Genomic DNA, 22,087 nt, shown 5'->3' on the forward strand with positions numbered 1-22,087 from the left:
AGTATATATAAAAACACAAATTTGTATAAGTCATTTTGATTAATGAAAAAGAAAAAGGAATATTAGATTACGTGCTTTAAACCCTATATACCAAAAATAAAATAAAATTGATCCCTTATTTAATTCAAGTGGACTAAAATATTATGCTGTCTAAGCAATTATAGTATGAAAATTACTCCCTCTGTCTCTAATTACTTGTTCATTTTGACAAATCAAGAAAGGACAATTTTTTTACCTATTATATCCTCAATTAAATGATTAATTACTTTGAAAAATGTAGAACTTTTTATCCACTTCATAATTAATAGGGGTAAAATGGTAAACTTACTCTGTCATTAATTATTTTCTTAATAGGTGTGTCAATTCAAAAGTGGACAATAATTAGGGATAGAGGGAGTATTAAGACTTCCCAAAATTTGATGGGACATTTGAACCAATTCTTATTTAGTGGACAACATTTTCATTTTCTCTAGAATTGGATTCTCTCTAGATGCTTGACTTTTTTTTTTCTTTTGTTATAATTTTGGCATGTTATTAGATGCAGACCTTTTTTAAAATCTTCAAGATTAATTTTGAAGGTAGAATTTTTATTTTATTTTTCAAATTTGAAGGAAGACTTGACTAAGTAAATTCATGTCCATGAAAAGAAGAAAACGAACAAGGACAAAAGAAATAAGTCTTCTTCAAGTGTCATTGCAAGTAACTAAAAGGAAATTAACATACTACATACAATTTCTTCATATTGATGAATACTTTTAATGTATTCATTAAATAAGTTATTTTTTAATATAAAGATATTAATATAAAAGAGATAAATTTGTCAAATTATAATTAATTTTTATATATTTTAAATAGATTTAAAGAATGATTACAAGAAATTAAAATAATGGGATAGGCGTAATATCAAAAGTCATAAGAAAAGTGAGTGTTATAGAGTGAAATCTCGAGAGTCACCTTTAAAATTATCCCAAAAAAGTAAGGTAGGTAGAACTATTATTAAGAAAAAAAAAAAGGTAACAACCATACAAACAAGCATAACTCTCATATAATTTTTAAATTTTATTTACACTTCAAAGTATTTATTATGGATATAATTTATAAATATTTTTTATACTTTTTCATAGTTTTTATCACTAATTTATCATATTATTTTAAGTTTGACTTATTAGAATTTTGAATGGACTGATAATGGTTATTGATTCTAGTCTATAGATATTAGTAATTCTAATAAAGCTCAAATCAAAATTAAATAAATATTAATGCTAACAAAAAACCCAATTCAATATTAAGAATGATAATAATGCTGAATATTTATTTTTTAGTTTTACAATGGTATAGAAATTAAAATACATAAACTAATTTTTATTTTTCTTTAATATTTAGTCATGTAATTAATACTCGTTCGGATTTTTTTAGAATGATTTAATACATTTAAATTATGATCATTTTCATTATGACTTATTTATTTGCAATATTTGTTTTATGTGATTTCATTCTTATTTTTCGTTGAATATTTTAGTGTCATCACTCATATTATATTTTGTGTTTCTTAAAAAGCACCTTAGATAATTGTATTTTTATAGGACTAAAGAAATATTTAAAGCACAAGTTAATTACATATTTTTAATCTTGTTTTTTCGAATGCATTTTTGTTTATTATTTTTTTCAAATTATTTTATTCTTTATTTTCTTTTTACACCATAATCTAATTCATACTCAATTTTTATTTTATACACTCCTTTTCTTCTTTTTTTTTTCTCATTATTTCTTTTTTTACTGCTTTTATTTTTCTCCTTTTTCTGATTATTTCTTTATTCTTAAATATTTTTCTTCCTTTTTCATTCATTTTTTTTCTTAAAACATATTATTCTTTATTTTTTCAGCACAATTTAGTTTCATATTTTTTGTCATTCACATAACTGATTAGATTATGAGAGTGAGAATAGGGAGAGACTGAAGGAGTGAAAATGGGAGTGAGGAAACGTAGGTTCGGAGTGGAGAGGAGTAATGTATCCGGACCATTGGGTTTTTTTGATGAAAAATAGAGATTTTTGTAGTATTTTGAAATGGTAGGAAATAATGGAGAATATTGTAAATAATGGTGTATAGATAGATAATTAATCCTGAAAGAAATAGGACAATTTTGAGCCCATAAGCCCAAAGACATTGAACTCCTTTTGTCAACAGAGGGACGACCATCAAGCGAGTTGGGAACCTAAATAGGCCACAAAAACATAAAAGTGACCAAAATAAGCTACTATTTTAGAAAGTAACTAAAATAGGCTTATTGGAAGAAAAAATTCCACTTTATCTAATATTCGAAACGTTTTTCGTTAGTCCCATAACGTGTATATTTTAATATATAACGGAACTATTTCCTACACTTTATAAAATGGAACTATTTCTTACACTTTATAAAGTGTAAGTTTTTCTTACACTTTGTAAAGTGGGACTTTTTCTTACACTTTACAAAGTGGAAGAAAAAATTATGTTTTCCAAAGAGGAGTATTTTTCACGTTTTTATCTCTTTATGAAGTTTTTGCAGTGTTTGTCATACAATTATATTGATTTGACATATCATAAAAACGGAAAAAACTATTACACTATGTATTTTTATTTTTTTATTCTGAAAAATCCTCCAATCTCTATTTAAGGAGGACGTTCAAACATAGTTGATAGCACCTACAACATAAAGTCTTCTATATTTGTTCATTTCAATCTCAAAAAAAAAATGTCTTCTAAACCAAAAGTTAGTGTTTCGATTTATTGGGATGCGAAATTATACATGACGAAAATACCGTTTATTATAATTGTCCTCCCAAACACAATGCTAAATATTCAATTAATGTCCGATATCATAAATTTCTTTCATCAATTTATAAAAGAATGGGTATAAACAGTACTGATTATAATTTGATTATAGTCGAAAAATACCGTACTTCATTTTTATCACAAGGACAAGTAAATTTTGGAGAGTGGATTATCTATAATGACGAATCGTTGACCGACTTTTTGAGGGTTCCAAATGACTACATAGATCAAATCAAGTTAACAATACTTGAAATCTATGTTAGGAAGGAGCCTAAGACTAGTCAACAACGTTCTCCTTTATCGGTTCCATCCCCGATTAGAAAATCGTAATAGCGTTGATGGATTTCCCGATAACTTAATCTACTGATTTTTCTAACATGATTCATCATCAAAATATTCTTACCAGTCGATATGATGTTGATTTGAACGAAACTATCAATGAAAGTGACTGGCAATGCTCAATAATTATATTTCGATTATTATTTATTGATTTTGTCAATTATTTATTAATTTATATGATTTATTATTTTTCTTCTTATTATTATTATTATTATTATATATTTTGTAGCGGTTTACCTCAGCAAGATAGGAATATTGCTCCAAGTTATGGACTAGATAATTATTTTGGTCAGTCCTCACACTTTGAAATGAAGGAAAATGTTGGGACATCCTCAAATTTTCATGTCTCGCCTACTTTTGATGCAGATGATTGTTGGTATGTCCAACACTTGATTTTTTATTTAAGTAAGTTAATTGCATGAGACAAATATTTATACTTTTTTACATATATAGGAAAAATATCACACAAGATGAGCCCATTGATCCTGTGAATATCGATGATCGTGACCTTCCAAATTACGGCTCACCTTCAGCTAGTGATAGTGATGATTCGCCTAATGCCGAGGAATTAGGAGATAATGTTCCATTTGAGGCATCATCTAGTGATGATGATTTTTTAATGCCCAATCGGTCGCCAAAATCGATGTCCATGAGTCTGTTTCGTAATCATGAAATTTCTTTTCTGGATCATCTCCAAGATGGTCCAGATATCTTTGGCGATACACATGATGAATATACATCACAACGTACGTGGGGTGAACCCAAAGATTTCATGAATGATGCTATTTATATTGAAAAAGGCACGTTGTTCAAAGAAGCAGTTGCAAAGAGCAGTTAAGCTTCTACATTTAAAGATAGCGAGAGAGTACTTTGTTATTAAATCGACAAAGAAATCATGGCGACTTGTTTGCAGGCGTGTAGAACAAGGATGTCGATTTAGGCTAACTACATGATAAACATATAACATGTGGAAAGTTGGAAGATACATTAAAGAACACACATGTGATATGGATACGTGCTGCGATGGACATTTCAACTTGGATGTTGAGATGATTGCTAGCGTCCTCCGTGTTGATATCGAAAAAACGCCAAGGTACTATTTTATCCTTAGATGATTTTTCTTTAATAAGAAAATATTCATTTTTAATTTGTTAGTTAATATTATTTTTACTTTTCAGGTTTCCCATCAAAGACTGTCAAACAGCCGTTCTTAAAGCATATGGCATTTCGATAAGCAGAAGAAAAGTATATCTTGGTTGCAAGCGTGCTTTTGAAAAAGTATATGGTACTTGGGAGGGTTCTTTTGTCGAGTTGCTGAGGTTCATGGAAGCTTTGAAACACTTCAATCCCGGAACAATAGTTGAATGGAAAACAAAGCGGCGTGCCGATGTCATTGAAGATGTATTCAACTATGTATTCTGGACTTTTAAACCATGCATTGATGGATTTGTGTATTGTCGTCCTGTTATATCGATCGACGGAACACATGTCTATGGAAAATATGATATCAAATTGTTGATTGCGATTGTAACGGATGGTAATGACTCAATATTACCTTTGGCATTTGCAATAGCTGCGAATGAGAACATGGAGACATGAAGTTTATTTTTGGATCATTTGCACTTGCACGTTGTCAAGGGTCGTAGAGGTGTGGCATTGATTTCAGATAGACATCACTGAATACTCTCATCCGTGTATAATTCTCCCAATTGACAGGCCTCATTTGGGTTCCATCATTTTTGTTTAAGACATTTGAAGGCCAATTTTCAAAAACAATTTAAAAATGTCACTTTAAACAGCCTTTTATGGGCAGTTGCAAATCACTGTCAGGAGAAATTTTTTTTGAAAAAAATGAAGATGATCAAGGAGATTAATCCGGAAGCGTATGTGTGATTAATAAAGAACGGTCTTGACAAATGGACATTGCATATGGATGGAGATAGGATATGGGGCATGCTGACAACAAACAGTTCCGAGTCATTCAATGGTCTTCTTAAGTTAGCCAGGGGCTTGCCAGTTACTGCAATGGTAAGACTCACTTACAATCAGATTGTGAATTGATTTGTTACAAGATCAAAAATTGTCAATCAACTAGTACAACAAAAGCAACAATGGATGTCTAAACCATTCAAGACTTTTGAGGATAATTGAAAAAAGTCACATCGTCACAGACTTATCAACTATCACCAACAAAGGGAAAACATATTTGAAGTGTAGACACACATGCATCATGGCCGTGGTGGTAATAAGCACATTGTAAATGCATCACAAGGAAACTGTTAATGTGGTAAATGACAATCATACCACATTCCGTGTTCTCATGCAATAAAGAGATTTGATCAAATTGGGTATCAAGCATGGGAGTATATGCCACCAGAATTCAGCGTGCGTAGCTACAAAAAAGCCTACTCTGGACAATTCAATCCACTCGGCGGTGAAAAGTATTGGCCTGATAGTCCTTTTCTTATGATAGCAAATAAAAAATATTTACGAATAGTGGGCGTAAATAAAATCACCCGTATACATAATGAAATGGATGTTCCCGCAAGTACACTCACTCGCAAATGTTCAACGTGCAAACAAATAGGCCATGATAGGCGCAACTGACCTTCACGAGCTCGAAACGCCTCATACAGTGGTAGTAGCTAAAGAAAGATGTTTAATTGTGTTAATTTATTCTTGTATCAATTTCTATGCAACTTTTTATTAGTATTTTTTATCATCCTCGAGTGTTTATCTTTTCAAATTTTTTCATTCATTTTTTTAAAAAAAAAATACATACACAAAATAATAACTATATATAATTAAAAAAATAATACTTTCATTGATAGTTTCGTTCAAATCAACATCATATCGACCGGTAAGAATATTTTGATAATGAGTCATGTTAGAAAAATCAGTAGATTGAGTTATCAGAAATCCATCAACGCTATTACGACTTTCTAATCGGGGGATGGACATCAACCGATAAAGGAGAACGTTGTTGACTAGTCTTAGGCTCCTTCCTAACATAGATTTCAAGTATTGTTAACTTGATTTGATCTATGTAGTCATTTGAAACCCTCAAAAAGTCGGTCAACGATGCGTCATTATAGATAATCCACTCTCCAAAATTTACTTGTCTTTGTGATAAAAATGAAGTAGGGTATTTTTCGACTGTAATCAAATTATAATCAGTATTGTTTATACCCATTCTTTTATAAATTGATGAAAGAAATTTATGATATCGGACATTAATTGAATATTTAGCACTGTGTTTGGGAGGACAATTATAATAAACGGTATTTTCGTCATGTATAATTTCGCCATCCCAATAAATCGAAACTCTAACTTTTGGTTTAGAAGACATTTTTTTTTTTGAGATTGAAATGAACAAATATAGAAGACTTTATTGTTGTAGGTGCTATCAACTATGTTTGAACATCCTCCTTAAATAGAGATTGGAGGATTTTTCAGAATAAAAAAATAAAAATACATGGTGTAATAATTTTTTTCGTTTTTATGATATGTCAAATCAATATAATTGTAGGACAAACACTGCAAAAGCTTCATAAAGAGATAAAAACGTGAAAAATATTCCTCATTGTAAAACATAATTTTTTCTTCCACTTTATAAAGTGTAAGAAAAAGTTACACTTTACAAAGTGTAAGAAAAACTTACACTTTATAAAGTGTAAGAAATAGTTCCATTTTATAAAGTGTAGGAAATAGTTCCGTTATATACTAAAATATACACGTTATGGGACTAACGGAAAACGTTTAGAATATTAGATAAAGTGGAATTTTTTCGTCCACTAAGNAAGTGTAAGAAAAACTTACACTTTATAAAGTGTAAGAAATAGTTCCATTTTATAAAGTGTAGGAAATAGTTCCGTTATATACTAAAATATACACGTTATGGGACTAACGGAAAACGTTTAGAATATTAGATAAAGTGGAATTTTTTCGTCCACTAAGCCTATTTTAGTTACTTTCTAAAGTAGTGGCTTATTTTGGTCACTTTTATGTTTTTGTGGCCTATTTAGGTTCCCAACTCCCATCAAGCTTACACCAGCGATTTGACAATTAAATTTAGGGAAAATTTTCAAAACAACAATATTTTCGCTTTTAATGGGACTCCGTAGCAATAGTTTCATTATTTATTTAAAATGTCAATATTTTAGTTTGTTAAGGGATGAGTTATGCATTTATTTTATTTTGATAAAAAGAATACAAATAATTAATAACATAATAGAGAAAATCATGGACAGAAAATTTTTAAAAAGGTAAAAAATATAATTAAAATTTTACATCAGTTACGTTTTTTAAAGAGAATATGTTGTCTTTTTTCTTTCTAGTGTTTTTTTCCTTTGTTCTTAAGAATTTCAATTTTTTTTTTGAAAACAGCAGTTTGTATTTTATATCTTATATGAGTGGAAGTGTTGGAAAATTTCTAATGCCCTCTGTTTTGGATTATTAAATGTTTGAACTTCTTTGAATATGTGTTCATCCAAAATGTATTCGAATTCCTAATGATATGTATAACTAATTTAAAATACAAAAAAAATTGATATTGATTTATGATGAATACAACTCTTTGCATTCGAGTATAAGTACAAAAATAAAGATAGTTGTGGAGTATATACCAAAATATAAATACAAATTAGTTGTAAGTCGAAATGATATTGAAAAATACAGTTGCGATGAATACATAATGCATAGAGTAAGTTGTATTCAAAATAAATTGTATTCATATTTCAATATCCAATTTTTTATATTATTATTTCACTTTAAATTTGCAGAAAGTATTTTCTGGCTCACTTTTTATTTCAAATATCAGGTTGTATTTCAATATCATTTTGTATATCAAACGCAAAATGAATACCAATAATTTTGTATTTCACTTCTTATGATGTATTCGTCGCAATTTTATATATTATGTATTCATGAAAATTATATTGCTTTAGCCAAATAAAATACAAAATATGTCTTACTAAGTTTGAATTTCAAATATCAGGTTGTATTTCAGTATTTCAAACGAAAAAATGAATACCAACAAGTTTCTATTTCCCTTCTTATAATGTATTCGTCATAATTCTATAAATTATGTATTCAATCATAATATATAGAATTGTGACGAATGCATTATATACCTATTTGAATGACTACAAACTAAAAAAGAAATAAATGTTTTAAAATAAAAATACAAATGATGAGTAAAAGAAAAACAATTGACAAACAAATATTAATATGAATACAATTATGGTATGAATACAATTTTGCAACCTTATTCTTTGACTGTCTTTCTTCTTCTTCTTCATTTGCTATGTTCTTTTTTCCGATTTTTTTCATCAAAATCGAATCTGAATCCGTATTCACTTGTGCATTAGTAACCCTATAAGCAAAATTTGAAATTATTAAATATGAATGTTTAAAAAATCAAGTAATATATGATGTATGTGTGCTAATGTAGATTACTACAATCTACTAAATCTCTAATATGAAAACAAAATCACAAAAAAATCGAACAATAGTGTTTAAAAGTCGAAAAACCTGAAATACATAAAAGAGGGAAATCTCAAAATATACTTGGTGAATCTGAAAACAAACTCACAAAAAAACGAACAATAATGTTTAAAAGTTGAAAAATTCGAAATACAAAAATACTTGGTGAATATGAAAACACCAAATCTAAAACCCTAAGAGCAAATTTCGAAATTATCAAATATAAATGTATGAAAAATCAAACAAAATAAACATATGAATGAATTTGTAGATTCTAATAAATCTAAAATTTTAAAACAAAATCACAAAAAAATAAAAATAAAATTATTTAAAAGACTAAAAATCTGAAATACATAAATATTAGATGAATATCTAAATAAATTCGCATAAAAATCGATGAAAAATTCGTAAAATATACAATCCGAAATATACACCATAATTTGTGATTTTGAAAATTAATCAAAAGAAATCTACATAAATAATCGAAATTACCTTTATCAAACGAGAAATTTCTTGAATTAATATAGAGATTTTGTTTACCAATGATGTGAGGCCAAAATATCTATTTTTAATCATTATTTACCTCACATTTATTATTTATATTTATTCCTTTTTTAGCTTGAATTTTATGAATTGTGCTAAATAGTATATTTTATTTGTAGGATTAAATTGATGGAAAAATAAAGAAGTTTGGAGCTAAAAATATTTAAAGATGAAAGATTGAAGAAGGAAATCAAGGAAACGCTTAATGGATTAAATTGAATATTATATTAATATTTATATATATGTAAAGTTGGCCGAAATTGAAGAAAAGTACATATTAGAGCTGTGCCACGTGGCAGCATTTCAAGAAGTTCTATTCTGGGGCGGTAGACCGAAAGTTTCACGCGGAATCCTTTTATGTTTTGAGTTTCTAATTTGTTTTGAACTCAATTATTTTATTCAGAGTTAATCTATAAAAATAATTATTGAAAGTGGGAGGATGAATGTAGAAATTAATTTTTGGTTTAGAGTTTCTTCTTTTCTTCTCTTTTATTTTATTTTACATCTTTTCTTTGAATGATGAATTGTAATTACTCCATGTCGAGGGGCGGATCTATAAAGGTGTGTGGGGGTGCCACGTCATCCCTGAACTTCGACGGAAACTATATATATACATAGGCACACACACACATATATATATATATATATATAAAGCGTGTCAACTAGAGAACAAAACTGACTTGTGATGCCACAGTAGGAGGGCAACTTTAGAAGATTGATGTTGTGGGTTCGAATCCCATTTGTACCTTTTTTTTTGAGAAATTTGCTGCAGATATTTTTTAAGAAAAAAAAGGTTCCAAGCACGCTTTTTTTAAGGAAATACAGCTGCACATTTATTTATTTTTATTATTGTTAATCGATAAGTCTATTTGATATCCACGAACTCTAAATTCTAGATCCGTCACTGTCTATGTCTATGTGGAGTTAAACTTCTCGTTCTTGAATTATTTCAATGCTTGATCACTATTGAAATAAACATATAGTCCGAATTGAATTCGGGAGAGGAATAAGAGGATAGAACGTGGAATATAAGGAGATGATTTACAACCCATCATTCAAAAAATAAAATAAAAGAGAAAAAAAAAAGAAATCCTAAATCAAAAGTTAATTTCTACATATTCATCCTCCCCCTCTCAATAATTATTCTTATGGACTATTTATAAATATAAAAAATCCTGAATAAAATAATTGAATCCAAAACAAATTAGGAACCCAAAATATAAAAGGATTCCGCGTGAAACTTTAGCTCGACCGCCCAGAATTGGACTTCTTGAGATGCTGCCACGTGGCACAGCTCTAATATGCAGTTTTCTTCAATTTCGGCCAACTTTACATGTATATAAATATTAATATAATANCCCTTTCTCTATTTTACTCTCCAAATATAGAGAATGGAGAGTAAAATAGAGTGGGGTTGGAGATGGTCTAAGTTGCGTGTTTGATTTCTTCTTCAACCTTTCATTTTTAATTCTTTTTAGCTTTAAATTTCTACATTTTCCCACCAATTTAATTCTACAAGTAAAATATATTATTTAGCACAATCCATAAAATTCAGGCTCAAAAAGGACAAATATAAATAATAAATGTGAGACAAATAATGATTAAAAATAAATATTTTGACCTCACATCAACCAACAGAGAAATTCCTTGAATTAATATAGAAATTTTTTGAAGAATCGATAAGAACTTTGAATAATTTGTGTTTCTAGGTTAACAGAAAAATGTGAAGAAAGAGAAACTGTGAACGTGAAAGGTGGGGAGAAATAAATTCTTTAACTGAGAAACGTGAAAGATGGGAAAATTAATGGGTAGTTTTGTATTTATTTTTTATTTTTAATCGGTTACTGGTTAGAATTTGGTCCAATGATGGACTCTTTTGATAATTAAAAGGAAATAAAAATAATAAAATTTGGCATTAAAAGTTAAAATATTGTTGTTTTGAAAATTTTCTCAATTTTTTTTGAAAATATTGACATTTTGACATTTTAAATGAATATTTTAAAGTGTAGTTATTTTGACTAATTATGTTAGGTATTATGACTAGATAGCTAATTTTCTCTTAAAGTTGAAGGTACTTTAGTCGTATCCTAACACGTGTGATTACTTGAAATCTCATACCCACAATTACTTTTTTTTAAAAAAATAACCCAACTCAATCCAATTTTGTTTGGGTCAAAACGGGTTAGGTAATAAGTTATATAACAGGTCAATACCCAAGCCAACCCAATTTTTACTGAAATTAATTATTTTATTTGTTTTTAAAAACTATTTTAGTACCTAATAAAATTACTTTTTTCTTTATTATAACTATATATAACATATCAAACTTTTTAAAAATATTTTGACAAGGCAATCCGTCCAAAATTAAATGAATTGGACGGATTGAGTGTGTTGAGTTTGATTTTGCCACCCTTAGCAAATAGCGAGATTTTAGGAAAAACATATATTGCATTAATAAGGAAATAAATAAATGAAATATAACTACTTATAATTAGTAAGAAGAAAACGAAAGTACATAAGGAAAATAGAGAGATTTAAGGAAAGTATTACATTGTATTAATCTATATTACCTTAAAAGCATGAACTCATAGCTTGAATGTTAAATTACTATAATATCCCTAACTTAGGTTGTGACTTTTTCGAATACTTGTGACTTTTACAATAAGTTGTGACTTTTTTCGAAGGGTTGTGATTTTTCGATCAGTTGTGACTTTTCCAAAGAGTTGTGAGTTTTTCAATAAGTTGTGACTTTTTCAAAGAGTTGTGACTTTTTCAATAAGTTGTAACTTTTCCAAAGAGTTATGACTTTTTCAAAAGGGATAATACATATATTTGACCTTAAACTTGGCTTCAAATTTTAACTTTAACCTCCAACTTTCATAGTGCACAAACAAGCACTTTAACTATCCAACCTTTTAATAAATAAACACGCGATTTTTGGAGCCAAGAGCGTGAAATGCAATCGCTGCCATGTGTATTAGTGAGCCACTCAATGGCTGCCAACTAATTAAACACTTTACACGTCCATTTTAGAACTAAAAAAAATAAAATTAATTAAGGGTAGAGTTGTCATTTCAGCATTTTTTTCACTGTTGTGTGCCTAAAAATTACTTCTCACTCGCGCAAAATGCGTGCACGTCACGCGTTTTGCCAGGTAAGACACGCGTGTTTATTTATTAAAAGGTTGGATAGTTAAAGTGTCTATTTGTGCACTTTGAAAGTTGGAGGTCAAAGTTAAAATTTGAAGCCAAGTTTAAGGTCCAATATATGTATTATGCCTTTTCAAAAAGTTGTGAATTTTCCAAAGTGTTGTGACTTCTCGGAAAGGTCATGATTTTTCAGATAAGACATAAATTTTTTTTGTTCATACTACCCTTTGTTGACTATAAATAGATGGACTTCCTCTCATTTTTCAACCACATTTTTTCTAATCTTCTACTCTTCTTCTTATTCTTGCATTTTAAATTTTTTTGTGTGATTTATTGTCGTTGAGTGAGTTCGAAATTTAGCATAATATGAGGTACCATTATTCTGATGAAGTAAGTCGTTCTATCCTAAGAGGGTATATTCCATAACCTCGAGTACTTGAGGAAAATAATATAATTTTTATGATATAATAATTATTTTTTTGCTTAATATATACATTAGTATGTAATGTTCCAATATATGAAGTTAACATAATGTAGTCTAAATTCATTTGTTTTTGTTAACAATTTCTCTTGTGATATAGATATATGCTTTTGAATATCTTTTCCCAAAATCTAGAGAATTGTCACGATTTGTTTTTGATGCTCAAGACAAAAGAATGAATTTATTTATCAATGTTACTTATGTGATTTAGACTCTCAGGAAGTTTGCTTCAAAATAGTTATTACTATATAAACATTGCCGTTTTGTTTTACTTATTTATTATTTCTTAATATTTCAGTATTTTAGACGAAGAAAAATTCATATGATTTGCTATAACGCCAGTTGAAATTTGTATTAGTTTAATTTTTATTATTTATTTGATAGCTAATTTTATGAGATAAGTATTTTTATTAATGCAATTATATATTTATTAGTTCACCTGCTTGCATACAGTCCCCTGGCAATTGTAAACACATACTTTACTCCACTAATCAACTTTGTTTCTTCACCATGAAGCATTACTTATACAACCTATTATTGATTAACCTGCTCACATACAGTTTCCTGCCAATTTTAAACACATACTTTACATATATATGTTACTTCTAACCTTACTTTAAATGCACTTTACATCTTAATGATATCCTCTTTTATGTAACAAATCCCTGCCTAATCATGCCGATTTCGACCATTTGCCACTCTCATCAATGGTATTAATACACAATAACACATAGAATTAACATTGTCACTCTCATCTCCCATTGGTAGTCATCAAGCTCCATCCCACATGACGACTGAAATTTAACTACCAAATACTATTTGAAGAGGCTAAATATTTACTAGGCTGCAGCGTGCAAGACTACATAGAATCGACCTCAGTAAAGATATGAACTGTATTTATACCTAACCACCTTAATAACCAATGGAGTCCGTCGCATAGGTACATTGTCTAATACATCCTAACTTTTACAGTTATCTTATTGTGATACTTCATAGCACAAAAGAGAAGAAAACAATTGCACGATTACATATACATAACAATTGATGATTCTTTTAATTTTATACATTAGGTTAGTTTTGAAAGAAAATGCTCCCATCATGCTGCTGAGAAAACTGGACCCTTCAAATGGCTTATGCAATGGGGCATGGTTGATTTGTAGAGGCTTTGACGAGAATGTCATACATGCAGAAAAAACAACAATACCCTTTCAAATTTATTCGGAAATAATTTCCAATATGTCTATGTTTTTGCAGAGATGATAAATAAAGCTAAAGGTCAAACGATATCAAATGTAGGAGTATACCTACCACAACATGCTTTCTCGCATGGCAAACTATATGTTGCACTATCTAGAGGAATATCAATGTCAACAAAAAAAGTGCAGGTCATGACTGAACAACCAGATTGATACACCGGGACATACACAAGAAAATACTGTCTACAAGAAAGTATTAGGTGAGATTTGATTAATACCAAAATTGTAAGAAATCAAACAAGAAAAAACATCACCACACATGTAGCTAATGAAAATAATATTGGAAGAATTCTTAGTTTTGGTGGAAGAGGAGACGATATGAAAAACAACAGACAGCTACCGCAAAAGACATTACTTTTGTGTATATAAAGTTTTTCAAATGCAGGGTACACTGAATTTCAAATATTGAAAGGGAGCATACACTTCATGACACGACATAACTGAGAGGACAAACTGTTAATTCGTGCACAATTACTTACTAACAAATTGCCTAATAACAATTTAAGAATACGACGTTCGTCACTACATGCCGAACAAGCAATAAGGCAAATAGATTGGCCATTTACTTAGTATGACGTAGTGCAATATTAAATGCATATTGATATGTTGAAAGCCTAAAATATACATAAAATATAAAATATATCCTGTATAGGGATCTCAGGACTTAACCTACACGTGCAATGCACGTGCAGTGAATCTAGTAAGGAAAGAATAAATTTCTAATACTTAACATATAGATTTAACAGGTGTCATTTCAATAAATATAATGAATGCTAAAAATAATTAATAAGGAAATATATAATTCTTTGTTAAAGTTTTAGAACAGAAAATAAGTAAAAAAATTCAAAATTTTGAGAAAATAGATAAATACCGATTTTGGCCAATGAAGCATGTCACATCATCATGCTTACATTTAGCTTTATACAGGTAAAAATATTTTTCAAATCAACTTATTTTTCTCAAATATAAGAAAAATGACATATCTCTAATAAGTCCAGATTTTTTTTTTCAAAACTCGTTTTTCAACCTCACATCTTAATTTTTGACCTTAACTCAAGTCTGTTGTACAGATTCTTCCTACTAATCCAAAATTTGACTCCTTCTGACCTTGATTCAAGACCCAACTCTAGAGTTTCTGGTTGGATCGAGATGGAATCTCGATTTGGATATTGGATCCCGAGTAAGGATTCAAGATTAGACGTTGGGGTAGGGTCTTGAGTCAGGTATTTTGGTGGGGTTCCAAATCACGCTTCGAGTCAAGAGTTGAGGTCATGTCCAAATCAGGCGTTGGGTTCGGGTCCTAAAGCGATTGTCGAGGTCGAGTGTAGGGTCTCGATCCAGAAGTTGGTTTCCAGGTCGAGTGCCGAAGTTGGATCCAGTTCAAAAGTTAGGTTTCGAATTGAGTATCGGGTCCGAGTTCAAGATCCATCGTCGAGGTCTGTCAATGTCGATATCGGGTTCTAAATCGGTTGTCAAGGTCGAGTGTCAGGTCCCGATTCAGAAGTTGGTTTCCATATCGAGTGTAGGAGTTGGGCCAAGTTCAAAAGTTAGGTTTCGAATTGAGTATTGGGTTCAGGTCCTAGATCCATCGTAAAGGTCAAGTGTCGGTTTCGGTATTAAATCTTTATTTGAAATTCAATTTCCAGATCAAATATCATGGTCGATTTTTGGTTTAAAAGTTGGATCTCGGTCAAGATTCGGGATCAAATCTTGATTCGAAAGTCCAGTTCATATTCAAGTGTTATATCCGAGTGAAATCCCGGGTTGAAAGTTGGGTTTTGAGTCCAGAGTCGAAGTGGGTCCCAAATAAGGTATTAGGTTTAAGTTCTGAGTTGATCATCGAGGTCGGGTGTAGGGTCAAATCCTAGTTGAAAGTAGGGTCCCCAATTGGATGTCGAGTTCGGGTCCCAATTTGGACTCCGGGTCTTGAATCGGTAGTCAGGAATTCATGATCAAATCTTGGTTCAAAAGTTAGGTCCCAGTTCGGGTGTCGATTCCTATTTCAAATTTAGGATCGGGATCAAATCATGGACGAAGAGTTGAAATCGAGTTCAGATATTTAATCGATCGTCGATTTAGGGTGTTCGTATAGAATCTTGATTTGAAATTTGGGTCCCAAATCGAATGTTGGGGTCGAGTCCTAATTCGAATATCGGGTTGAATCTGAATTCGTGTATCGGGTCAAATTCAAATGTCATGTCCACAATTATAAAAAAATGTCAACTAAGTTATTAAAGTTACTGGTATTCTAATGGTGAAAAGGAAATATAATATTTTCCCTTCAAACTTAATAGAGTGAAAAGTATTTTTTATAAACAAATAATTTGTTCATAAAGGTATGCGATGCATATTATTTTGAATACAACAAACTAAACACTCGCTAAATTGAGTATCAGGTTCAGGTTCTGGATCCATCGTCGAGGTCAGGTGTTAGTGTCGGTATCGAATCCTGATTTGAAAGTCGATTTCCAGATCAAATATCCGGGTTAAGTCTCAGTTCGAAGTTGGATCTCGGGTTAAGAGTTGGGATCAAATTTTGGTTTAGAAGTCGGGTTCGATCTATATTCACGTCATATCTGCGTCAAATCCCGAGTAGACAGTTGAGTTTTGAGTCAGAGTCAAGGTCGGGTCCCAAATCAGTTATCAGATTCAGGTTTCGAGTTGATCGTCGAGGTCGGGTGTAGGGTTGAATCTTAGTTTGAAAGTCGGGTCCCAAATTAGGTGTCGAGGTCGGGTCCCAATTTAAAAGCTGAGTCTCAAATCGAGAGTCATGAATTCATGATCGAATCTTGGTTCAAAAGTTGGGTCCCAATTTGAATGTGGGGTCCCATTTCAAATTTAGGATTTAAGTCAAATCTAAGGCCAAGAGTTGAGATCAGATCCAAGGTCAGGTATCGAATCCTGGATCGATCGTCGATCTCGGGTGTTCGGATCGAATCTCGATTTGAATGTCCGGACCTAGATCGAGTGTTGGGGTAGTCCCGATTCGAATATCGGGTTGAATCCGAATGTCACGTCCACATTTATCAAAAATGTCAACGAAGTGATTAAAGTTACTTGTATATTGGTAAAAAAGAAATATTTTTTTTTCTTAAAACTTAATAAAGTAAAAGGTATTTTTTGTAAACAAATAATATGTTCATAAAACGTATGCAATATTATTTTGAATACAACAAACCAAACACTCGCTAAATAGAATCTTACGCATAACTTATCCGATCATAACTTGTATTCAAACCAAACGTCGTAAAAGTTGATCAATTTTTTCTTTTTTTATAATAATTTTTAGTATTTTCAACTCATTAGTAGTAATAATATAATAAATAGTTTAAAGACTGTATCTAATGAATATATATTTAAAAGACGATTTTAGACCTAGTTGAGAAATTATTTGTTTGTTGACAAATGGACACTTGCTTGTTTTGAGCATAAAATAAAAAAGGTAATTTTAAATTCAATATTTTATTTCCTAATTAAAATGGTTATCAAGAAAAAAAATGATTGAAAGTGTATTAAAAATATGCAAATAGATAATACCAAAATAAATTGGCATTGGAAAGAATTTTCTTTGCATTGTTCTAAAAAAAAACCTTTGCTTTCACTATATTTTTTATAAGATCAAAATATATTATTTTTCTAAAACTTAATTATTTAATAAAATATGCAATTGCAAAATATTAATGGTTAGAATAGAAATTAAATCTATCAATATATTATTTTTATAAATTAGTATTGATTTGGATTATATAAATGTTGTTATTTATAATTTAATTCAATTGAAATTACATAAACTTTTAATATTTATTAAAAGAAAAGAATGCCAAACAAAACAATAGAACTCCACCTTTCTCCTCCCAAAAAAAAGTGCAAACCAGATAAATCCCACTAGTTTAGGTCTTAATTATTAAGATTCTTAATAGTTTCAAATATTACTTCCTGTACCATATTTTATGCTTAGGATACATGAGTCTGAATCCATGAGATACATGCAGTATCTGCCGAATTTTAAAATTGAGATACACAATTTATTTATTTAAATTAATTGGTTGGAACTGATTTCCTTTATTAGAGGAGTAATTGAGGATTTTCAAAATACATAGATAATTAATTTCATTTTATTATTCTTTGAAATGGTAAATTCATTAATATTATTAATATAAGATAAAAACATGTATATCTTGGTAATGCAATTTGATTAATTTCAAATTATTACTCTTAAAATAATAAATTCATTAATTTAATGTATCTATATCAATATATGATGTATCCAACAAACTAAACACTTAGATAAATGAGTTATCATAGAAGTATCTAGCATTAATTTCATGTATTTGTTATAGGTATCTAGTATTAATTTTATGTATCTATTTATATATATGTAATATTAATTTTATGTATCTATTTTTATGTATATAATATTAATTTCATGTATCTTTTATATGTATCTAGTACTAATTTGATGTATCAAGTATCAATTGCACATGTTATATCCAAAAACATGTATCTCGAATACATAGTAAGCATATACATCTAATTTTGTGTATCTAAATATGGAATATACAAAAAGAAGAAGCATATACATCTAATTATGTGTATTTAAATTTCATACGTTATATCCAAAAACATGTATCTCGAATACATAATAAGCATATACATTTAATTATATGTATCTAAATATGAAATGTAGTTGAATCACATGAATTTAGGAACAAATCACGACTGTAGAGTATCTGTCGTATCATTAATATCATCGTGTTGTTAAAAATCATGTATCCGAAATTTAATGGTGGATACATATACATGGTCAGACACCCCATTACTAAAAATAAAACTCAGATTATAATTAAGGTTACTACTTATTGGATCCACATGTTTCAAGGGCTATATCAAAGTAATATTGGTACTACCAAATCCATGTCACGGTAACCAAAGAAAGCGTTAGAAGAACACCAGCAAACAAAAACTCTCTACAATACTCCCTTTGATCCTTTTGCGTTGTGGCATAACATAATCAAAACTAAAATCCATTTCTTTCGGAGACAAACAATCAAGACCCACTCTTGATTAAAGTTTTCTCTGTAGCAGTTACTTTGATTTGATCTAGTTATAAATGAACAATACAGAATAATATTTGGTTTCAGGAGAATTTGTCAGCTATGGTGATGATATCTTGAGAAGAAGAGAGTAGATTAGCTATTGTTGGAATGAAATTGTACGATGAAATTCTTGAATCACAAATGAGGAGACATAATTGAGTGATAAATATGTGAGGGGAGAATTAAGAGATAGTGGCTGATTTGGAGTGAAAGAGTTAATTAAACAGATAATTAATCAATCCTAGTTTTAAGGTATGTGGGTATCTAATAAGCTAATTGTATCTTCAAATAATATATTAATATATGGTATAAAATATTAAAAGTGGTAATATATATAATTGTTTGAAAGTAAAGATAATATTAGTATATATAGTAGTGATGTATGTCTAATAAGGTAATTTAAATATCACCGCTACAGTCTAAAAGCTGCCAACGTGAATCCAAAACAAACAATGTCAGAATCGGGTGTCGTCCAATATGTAACTCAAAAACTTGTTAAGTAAAGGATAGCCCACACATGGATCAGCTGGATGAAGCAATTTCGGATGTTGATTATGATGTAAGTGACTCCAATGTGAAATTTTGGAGTGGCCAAAAGGCCACTGCTAAACCTCGCCATAGTGGGGCATCAACCAAGAAATTTCTGGTTGAATCACTCATTTTTTATTCCGTAGTATTTGTAAGAATTTTACCTTTCATATATTTCTAATTGTTTCTTGTTGTTTCATCCATTTCTAATAGCTTCTTGTTGTTTGTTTCTTGGCCCAGTTGTGTCGTCTCACTTGATCGAACTTAACATTACATCTTCTCTACAAGATCAAATGAAGTAGAACAAAGAACTTATATTAAAAATGATAGAATCGGTTGACAAAGACATGAAACAAAAGAAAGAAATAAAGATGCAAAATGATTCTGGAGGAAAAATGGCTGACTTTTTGATTAAGTAACTAAACTTATCTAGTTATTTAAAATGTTGTATGTTGTATCTTTTTGGTTTGTGCTTGATTGAAATCCCTTGGTATTAATTAGTTATTTTTGACTATACCAATATTTAAAAGTGTACTTATCTGAATTAGTTTAAAATTTTTAAATGGCTAACCAAGTAACTAATCTTATCCCTAAAAAAGTACCTAACCCCCTTAAGAATTCTCCAAATAAAATAAAACGAATAAAATAATAAAATTGGTATATTTCAAAAAACATTTACTACATTATAAATCTCAACTTTTTAAAGTAGTCGATTTGAGCCTAAAAATTGTCATCAACAACATATAGGTTTGACTGTTACAAATTAATTCTTTTTTAGTAGAAATTTTCATTTACATAATGAGTAACTGATTTACATCATGTTGGACCCAAAATTAATTTTTTTAATTATATATGTAATTGTTTATTCTGCAACGCAAAATTATCCTTACTATATGTAGATATTTATCAACATATGTCTAATTAATTGATTAAAATTTCTAATAATTTTTGGCAGAATCTCGTTTCGAATTTTATTTCTTATTTTTGGACAAAAAAATGTTTATTACGTCATAATAGATCTAGTAGAAATTTACAAATTAAATCTATCAGTATATTATATTTATAAATTAGTGTTGATTTGGATTATATAAATATTGTTATTTATAATTTAATTCAATTGAAATTATATATACTATTAATATTTATCAAAAGAAAAAAATGCTAAACAAAACAATAAAACTCCAACTTTCTCCTCCAAAAATAAAATAAAATATAACCACCGCCGTCTAAAAGTTGTCAACATGAATCCGAAACAAAACAATGCTGGAATCGGGGTTGTCCAATATGTAACTCAAAAAATTGTTGATAAAGTAAAGGCTAGCCCACACGTGAATGAGCTAGGTGAAGCTATTTCGAACGCTGATTATGATGTAAGAGACTCCAGTGTGAAATTTTGGAGTGGCCAAAAGGTCACCGCTAAACCTCGTCATAATGGAGCATCAGCCAAGAAACTTCTAGTTGAATCACTCGTTTTTTGTTCCGTAGTATTTGTAAGAATTTTACCTTTCATATATTTCTAATCGGTTCTTGTTGTTTGATCCATTTCTAATAGGTCCTTGTTGTTTGTTTCAGGCTCAGTGTCATTTCTAATAGGTTCTTGTTGTTTGTTTTAGGCCCAGTTGTGTCGTCTCGCTTGATCGAACTGAACATCACCTCTTCTCTACAAGATCAAATGAAGCAGAACAAAGAACTCCTATTAAAAAGGATAGAATCGATTGAAAAAGACATGAAACAAATGAAAGAAATGAAGATGCAAATTGATTCTGGCAAAAAAGGACGAATAATGGCTTGGATTTTTAGTTAAGTATGTAACTACACTTATCTAGTCATTTAAAATATTGTATGTTGTATCTTTTTTGTTTGTGCTTGATTGAAATCCCTTGGTATTAATTAGTTATTTCCGGCTATATCAATATTTTTTGTTCTCGTATCATAATGATGTTGGGGAATAGTGAGAGGAAAGCAGAGTGAATCCACTAATCTATCCATTTGCTTTACTCATTTTCTCTCGGAGAAAGTGAAAGGGTGTTGTGAACATGTCAACTTTTTATCTTAACATTATTTTTTAAAAGTGTATTTATCTGAATCAGTTTAAAAAATTTAAATGCCTAACCAAGTAACTAATCTTATCCCTAGAAAAATACCTAACTCCCTTAAGAATTCTCTAAATAAAATAAAATGAATAGAATAATAAAACTGATATATTTCAAAAAAAAAGTTACAATATTATAAATCTCAACTTCTTAAAGTAGTCGGTTTGAGCCTAAAAATTGTCATCAACAACATATATGTTTGACTATTGCAAATTAATTATTTTTTAGTTGAAATTTTCATGTACATAATGAGTAACAGCATGTTGGACCCAAAATTAATTTTTTTAATTATATATGTAATTGTTTA

The 22,087-nt window shown here is 29.6% G+C and overlaps 1 protein-coding gene across 1 annotated transcript; it reads left to right on the plus strand.

Moving 5' to 3' along the window:
* The first annotated feature begins 4,115 nt into the window (after positions 1-4,115).
* LOC125854815 (uncharacterized) lies at positions 4,116-4,749 on the plus strand. The gene is made up of 2 exons (XM_049534399.1): positions 4,116-4,243; positions 4,329-4,749. Exons 1-2 carry the CDS (start codon positions 4,116-4,118, stop codon positions 4,747-4,749), a joined length of 549 nt encoding a protein of 182 aa, XP_049390356.1.
* The last annotated feature ends 17,338 nt before the right edge of the window (positions 4,750-22,087 follow it).

Source organism: Solanum stenotomum, chromosome 2 (genome assembly GCF_019186545.1).
Source record: "Solanum stenotomum isolate F172 chromosome 2, ASM1918654v1, whole genome shotgun sequence".
Lineage (NCBI taxonomy): Eukaryota > Viridiplantae > Streptophyta > Magnoliopsida > Solanales > Solanaceae > Solanum > Solanum stenotomum.

Bases quoted from the DNA above. Each gene is read 5' to 3' on its own strand.
- LOC125854815 (XM_049534399.1), top strand. From the start codon at position 4,116: ATGTGGAAAGTTGGAAGATACATTAAAGAACACACATGTGATATGGAT. The intron at 4,244-4,328 runs GTACTATTTTAT...TTTACTTTTCAG, and splicing joins GATATCGAAAAAACGCCAAG to GTTTCCCATCAAAGACTGTC.